The sequence below is a fragment of the Pteropus alecto genome, unplaced genomic scaffold, assembly GCF_000325575.1.
Source record: "Pteropus alecto unplaced genomic scaffold, ASM32557v1 scaffold101, whole genome shotgun sequence".
NCBI classification, from domain to species: Eukaryota; Metazoa; Chordata; class Mammalia; order Chiroptera; family Pteropodidae; genus Pteropus; species Pteropus alecto.
This window is the reverse complement of record NW_006432945.1, coordinates 19,377,146-19,384,380: the sequence shown is the minus strand read 5'-3', so window position 1 is coordinate 19,384,380 and position 7,235 is coordinate 19,377,146. Positions and strand designations below refer to the sequence as shown.

General features: G+C 46.1%; 1 protein-coding gene across 1 annotated transcript in view; it reads left to right on the top strand.

Moving 5' to 3' along the window:
- The first annotated feature begins 6 nt into the window (after positions 1–6).
- UHMK1 (U2AF homology motif kinase 1) overlaps positions 7–7,235 on the top strand; it is a 12,599-nt gene continuing 5,370 nt past the window's right edge. Inside the window, exons 1-6 of the mRNA XM_006907938.3 lie at positions 7–62; positions 1,121–1,413; positions 1,956–2,147; positions 4,013–4,107; positions 6,835–6,911; positions 7,056–7,154. Coding sequence (XP_006908000.2) covers positions 1,219–1,413; positions 1,956–2,147; positions 4,013–4,107; positions 6,835–6,911; positions 7,056–7,154 — 658 coding nt within the window. The 5' untranslated portion in view covers positions 7–62; positions 1,121–1,218. The remainder of the gene's footprint in view (positions 63–1,120; positions 1,414–1,955; positions 2,148–4,012; positions 4,108–6,834; positions 6,912–7,055; positions 7,155–7,235) is intronic.

The window sequence follows — 7,235 nt, the reverse complement described above, 5'->3', positions numbered from 1 at the left end:
CGAGTACGGCTTCCGGAAGGAGAGGGCGGCGCTGGAGCAGCTGCAGGGACACCGGAACATCGGTGAGCGCCGCCGCCCGCCGCGCTCGCTCCCCGCCGGCGTCCCTCGTCCGCGTCCCGCTGTCACCGATGCAGGCCCTGCCCAACCCCCCACACGGCGACGCTGTCCGGACGGCAGAGCTGGCAGTCGCTGTCCCCAGTGTCGCAGAGTAGCCGACAAATTCTGTGCTTCGGTCCTTACCGGAGCAGCCCCCTCCCCCACTCCGTTAGCACGAATTGTGTCCTGTCGTGAAAGGAGGCACGTCTGTGCTAGGTCGGCAGGTCTTGTACGGATACGTGAATCTTTTCCAGTTAGTGAAAAAGGGAACTGTTTTCAGGATTTGTGACATTAATTCTGGTAACTCATATTAGCACGTTACTTGCTTGACATATGTGGCTTTGGGAGAAGTGACTCAGTATTGCAGGGGTCCTTATAGAGGTGTGACAGTTATACACTTGGACTGATAAACGTCTCACTTCCTGGCTAGGATAATTTGAAGAGTGATCTTGTTTTATATTACCATTTGGGGAAAGAATTTAATGCTCGTGTTACTTTTTTTTTTTAAGCTTGCTACATGGTGTACATAACCATGGTATTTAAGAGAGAAATGTTGGCAGGCCCAAGAACTTGTTGAATCTGCAAGATTAGGTTAAAATGTCATCTTGAAAGTCTTAAGCTCTTCTTTTAACATTTAGATTATAGAGTGCTATTTTGGATCAAGAACCAGTCTTGTGATATTTGTCTTAAGAGCAGTACTTAATATTTGGATTTTTACTTTTGCTCAGTTTTGCTTGGCACCCTAAGCACGATCCACCCACCAGTTTGTGCTTGGTGAAACAATTTGAATTATTGTGCCATATTTAATATCTTTAGTAGCCAGCTATTGAAGGTTGTTTCACCTTATTTTCTTAAAATGACCCAGTTGCCTAAAAATCTTTTCATGGGAAAAATTAATTAAGAGGAAGCATGCTTGCTCATCAAAGTTATCTAGAGTGTCCCAAATTCGTACCGTGCAGAGTTACCTACTTCAGTAGTCACTTACTGAGTCTGATGTTGAAAGTATCATCATTTGTTTTTCTAGTGACTTTATATGGAGTCTTTACCATCCACTTCTCTCCAAATGTGCCATCACGTTGTCTGTTGCTTGAACTCCTGGATGTCAGTGTGTCGGAGCTGCTCATGTATTCCAGCCACCAGGGTTGCTCCATGTGGATGATACAGCACTGTGCCAGAGACGTGCTGGAGGCCCTTGCTTTTCTTCACCATGAGGGTTATGTGCATGCAGACCTCAAACCACGTAACATACTGTGGAGTGCAGAGAATGAATGCTTTAAACTCATCGACTTTGGACTCAGCTTCAAAGAAGGCAATCAGGTAGGAAATGGTCTAAGCCAAATATATTTAAAAGCAGAGGTGACTTAGTAGAGGCTTAAGAGATGTTGCTACCTGCAATACAGAAGTACCTGCAGATGAAGCAATAGAAAGAATGTCAGTGCCACCATGTGGAAAAGGACATGCGTTTCTGTCAGGTCGGGAACTAGTGAACTCCAGGAGAGCTCTGGGACTGTTAAGAGTACTCCACCTACACAGAATGCTTTTTTATTCTTTGAGCATTTGGTTCCTTGCTGAATTACTGTTACGGTGTCTTTAGTGTTGGGGCTCATAGGAAAACACGTGTGTCAGTTCTGGCAAACCCTTCCCTCGGTTTGTCAGCTCTTTGCAGTGTCTTTGTTCATCCGCAGTGCCTAACAGGCAAGAGACTGTCCAAAGAAGCGCATAGCTGCGTGGAAGGTGTCCAGCTTGCCTACGAGAACTGCCCGGTTCATGAACTGCAGAATCGTGATAGCTGAGGACTAAAAGTTGGATGGAAACTAAGCAGTTTTCTACTGGTTGTAATATTTACTCATCTTCTTTAGGATGTGAAGTATATTCAGACAGACGGGTATCGGGCTCCGGAAGCAGAACTGCAAAATTGCTTGGCCCAGGCTGGCCTGCAGAGTGACACAGAATGTACCTCAGCTGTCGATCTGTGGAGCCTAGGAATCATTTTACTGGAAATGTTCTCAGGAATGAAACTGAAACATACAGTCAGATCTCAGGAATGGAAGGTAACTTGCCCCAGCGCTTTGCTTCGGGGATCAAAGTGGCCTTCTCGTTGAGGCCACTGCTCCATCTCCTCCGTGCCCCTTGTCCTGCGTTACAGTCCCTCACAGGCCACTCATGTCCATGGCTGCAGATGCAAGTGAGCATTGCAGGCTCACTATTTGTCACCTGAGGCCTGGCATGGATAAGCTTGATAAAATGTTTGAATGTCTTTTCCCGAAGAAGCAGGAGTGATTTCTTTTGTTTAGTAATTTAGTTTTACTACGTTCTAAAATAATGCAGCAGTCTAAGTTAAATGACATTCTTCATGTAACGTTTCACAGTTCACGCTTTAGACTTAAGGTGATTTTAACTGCACAGCCTCATCAGATTCTCCCAACAGCCCTGTGAGGATGGGGAGAGTGGATGTTGGTTGTCCTGTTACAGTGAACGCCTAGAGGCACAGATCTGTGAAAACACTCGATCTGGGCCATGACGCGGGAGGGGCGTCCAGGCCTGGGCCTCGGATGCTGTCCCGCAGCTCTGCTCCGTCCACAGCCCCACTTCGCTTCCTAGTCCTCTGTCTCCGGTGAATCTGCTGACCTTGCTTCTGTGGGGTCACGGGCGCTGAGCTCCGAATGAGCTCTTCATCCGTTCACGAGTTAGGGATTAGCTGCACTGTGCTCCAAACGTGTTCCGGGGCTTTAATGTCGTGATGACATCAGTGTCCTTCAGTAGGCTCAACAATTAATGCAGTTTTTAGGAATTATTATCGGCTCTGATGTTCAACAAGTGGTTTTTGAGCGTCTAGTATGTAGTTAGTGTGTGGCTGTTGTCCCATACAGTTTTATTTTTTTTTAAACCCTTAGTCATCGGTTTGTGGTGTAGCAGCTCCTGGAAGAAATGCCTCCGTAGCCGGTGGGTGTACCGAATGCTTGCTTTTGGCAAAAAAAAATCCTGCCGTGTGAGTAAAACCAGCATCATTTATCGTCGGTGCTCCCACCAGGCAGGAGGCTGGGTGGCACGCGCACCAGCTCCCTGTTAGTTTCGGCCGTCTGGGAGCCCGTTGGAATCTGCTCGGGCCAGAGTCCATCAGAGCCAGGCCGCAGTCAGGCACTTTTTGGTGAAATTTGCAGGCATGACAGTTATTAATGGGGTCCCCAAGGATTCGCCCCTAGTTGAAAAGTCATTCGGTATTTTGTCACTTTCTATGGAGGCAGCATTGCCAAGTGAGTGAGGCGTAGGCTCTTACCGAGTTATTTGGGTTTACTAAACCCTGGCGTACTTTCTGTAAAGTGGTCATAGTGGCGGCATATGTCTCGTGAGACCGCTGACGTGGAAACAGCAGCGGTGCCTGGTTCTCAGCGTCGCGTGCGCCCCGTGGAATGCGTTCCGTGCACGTCAGTGACGATGGTGGTGGCGGGTCTTTTTACTCACACACTTCCGTAGGACTCGGAGAAAATGCCGCATGCCCCGGGGTTTAGAGTATGAACAATGTAACGAATGCAGTGTTTAAATACTGCCTCATCTCCGGCAGGGTGTTCTGTTTGTTCCTGAAAACCAGGTGGAGGCAGACTGACTCGCCCAGCACCGTCCCTCCTCGCTTTGCATTCAGCTGCATTTTCACGTGGCGCTTTGGCTTTCGCGTCTTCATTCACCCAGCGAGTGCTCGTGGAGGGCCAGGCACTGCGCGGGTGCCGAGAACAGAGAAGGCGTCCCTCTTGTCTGGAGGCGGACCACTCCGTGTGTCACCTCCTCGGCTGAGGCCGTACGGCTCAGGAGAGCGTGTTTTCTGGTGCCCTTTGCTTCCTGAACAGTTAGTGCCATGAGCCTGGTACTCAGCAGATACTACCGCGTCGAATGACCAGAGGAATGCTCTCCTCCTTTCCAGGCAAACAGCTCTGCTGTCATTGACCACATATTCGCCAGTAAAGCCGTGGTGAATGCCGCGATTCCAGCCTATCACCTGAGAGACCTTATCAAAAGGTACTGTACGTGCACTCTGCGCTTTGTGACTTTCCTTTTTACTGACTGGGTTTATGCTGTTGTTGCTGGTTGGCTTGATCCAGTGGAAGTTTTGCTCCCTTAGAAGTGAAAATCTTACTTTACATCTTTTATGAGTAGTGCGATCAAGGCATTTTACTAAATTTCATTCAGAGGAATGTTCTTTTGTTCGTGGTAAACGCCAGGTATCAGGCTCTTGTCAGGCACTTCGTGGCCACTGTTTACTCTGGGGAAGATGGGGGATGGGCCGCTGTGTCTTCGGCCTTCTGCTGCTCTGGCAGTTCTGTAGACTTGATCCAGAATAGGTTTTTAAAGAGAGTATTAATTAACTAATGACTAAGTTTGCTTTGGACCACCAAAAAAAAAAATGTTTAAAATAAGGTAATTACGTATTGTACTTTAAATAATTGTCGTTGAAAACTCTGAGGACAGAAACAATGTTTCTGATTTCTGAGTAAGTCCAGTCACAATTGATATTTTAAAATAAATGACGTGCATTATCAGATGATTTTTCACGTTTCTAGCATGGGCTAGAAGTGAAGAAAATAGTGTACTGCAAAAGGGCCGGTCTCTTGATCAAGTCAGAGTGTTCTTGTTTCTTTGGCACGTTGGCCTTATAAATCTTCTACTTAGTTTTTTTGCTTTTTTTTTTTTTTACTTTTTATTTTGTATGATTAGAGAGTCACAGGAACTTGAAGATGTTGCAGAGAGGTCTGTCCTTCCCCTGTCCCCAGTGATAAACGGCAACAGAATATCAAGCCAGAAATTAACGTCACAGTCCATGAAACTTACATCTCACCAGTTTTACTTGGACTTGAGTGTGTGAGAGAAACAAATGCGATTCAAATAGCTGTTAGTATCTGATTGACGTTAGATATCGTGTTACATTTTACATTGAAAAGAGGCAATAAGATTATCTCATGGATTCTGTACACCTGAGACCAGTGTACTACCGTCTGCCAACTATACTTTAAAACTATGAGAAAAAGATATAATGGATTTGCTTGGAAGGCAAATGATATGAGTTCTAGTATCGATTTTGTTATATTTTTATAATAGCTTTTTTCTTATTATACGACTAATTAATAGTAAATACTAATACTACAGAAAATAGTGACAAGGAAAATTAAAATTATAAACCCAGTGGCTAGTGTTAGCACTCAGTGTATTTCTTTTCTGTCTTCCTCTGTTTATTTTGTTGTGTGTGCAAGCAATTATTTAACTTTTTTTTTTTTTTTTTAACTGTGGAATAAAACACAGGCCCTGAGAACAGGGTGCAGCTTGGGGACCCCTCGGGAACGCTCTGTCCACCATTTAGCTCACAAAACACGACTGCGAAGTCCTCCCAAAGCCCGCCATGTCTCCATTCTCAGAGCATCCCCTTCCTGGGCTTTATGCTGGGTGCTTCCTCATTTTCGTTATACTTTATTACCTCCGTGTTAATCCCTGAGCACTGAAAAAATCCCCTTTAAGTCTCTGTTAATCTAAAAAGTACCTTTACATCTCCTCCCTCCCCCCTTGTTTGTTTGTTGATCAGCCTGGGCTGTTGGCTCAGTCTAGTTGTCCACAGTCTGAATTTTGTTGATTGTGTTATCGTGGTATAGCTTAACATATTTCTCTGTTTATTTTTTATAAATTGATATTTGTATATAGAGGGATTGATTTAAATTTTTTTGCAGGACTATAGATGATACTGTGTTCTTTTATAAAGCACACAGCATAGCCATCTCTGGTTCATGTGTTGGCAGCTGTTACTACTCGGTGACTGTGTCAGGGGCTGTGGGCAGTACGCTTCTTACTGTCACTTGTTCCTCATTTGGTTAACTGCAACGAAGTGCTTGATTCTCTGCTCGTTTTCATCATGAGGTGAACCCCTGTCATCCAAAGGGGATCATCCCCTTTTTGAAAATTCAAAGTATCGTGAATAACAGATTTAAATATATTTGATATACATGTGATATATGGCAATTCATTACAGCTTTTATCCTGAGACTGAACCTGACCTTTCTGTGATGAACCAGAGCCCTGCCAGCTGGCCTTGGCGGGTCACAGTGCCTTCGGGGGCTTGCTGTCTGATGCTTGGGCGCCCACCCTCCCTCCATCCCTCCTTTTCTCCCTCCTTCCCTCTCTCCGTCTTTCCCTCCCCGCCCCCCTCTCTCTGTCATGCCCACCTATTCTGGGTTATTCTTTGCTCTGGTTCATCAGAGTGACTTGCTTTTCTGTGCTTCCTTGCACAGAGGTGCCGATACGGAGCAAGCCTCACTACTGCTGGTGGCTTATCCTGAGCCTCTTGTATTTTGGCATTTATTGGGGTTTCCTAGTTGTGTTGTAGATGCTGTCTATGGGTTTTTGATTTTGCTGTCAAGTCACTCTGTTTCGACAAGATTCAAAAGTCAAGTCACTACTGTCTTCGTCTTTTTTGGATTACTCTAGTTTTTTTCACTTAATGTTATGAAATGTGGATCACTTTCTCATGTTGTATTTATTAATCAAAAACATTTTAAGTTAAAATATAATATGTGCTAGATATGGATCATGGTTTATTGAACCGTTTGCTCATAAATAGCATTTACATTTTTCGTAGCTGAATGGCTCAGTAAGTCAGTAATGTAACTAATGCTGTGATGAACACTTAGTTTGATCGTCTTTAATGGTTACGTTTTTAAAAGACCCGACAGTAGCAGTGAGGCCGCTCTCTCTCTGGTTTAGCATGCTTCACGACGACCCGGGCAGACGGATCCCCGCTGAGATGGCGCTGTGCAGCCCGTTCTTCAGCATTCCGTTCGGTAAGTTGCACACGGCTCTTTTTCTCCTCGGTCGCTGGACAGTCCGATGAGACATCAGAACCACGTGTAGCCCCAGGCTCCTCTGCCCAGGCGCACCCGTGGACTCGGGGGCGGACCTCTAACCGTGTCCTGCTGTGCCGCCAGCCCCGCACATCGAGGACCTGGTGATGCTCCCCACCCCAGTGCTGAGGCTGCTCAACGTGCTGGACGGCGATTATCTCGAGAACGAGGAGGAGTATGAAGGTCAGTGCTGCGGGCGTCCGAGCGAGTCTGGCGTAGACGCATCACTCAGTCTCCCACCGTCCTGCTGTCTGCAGTGAGGGC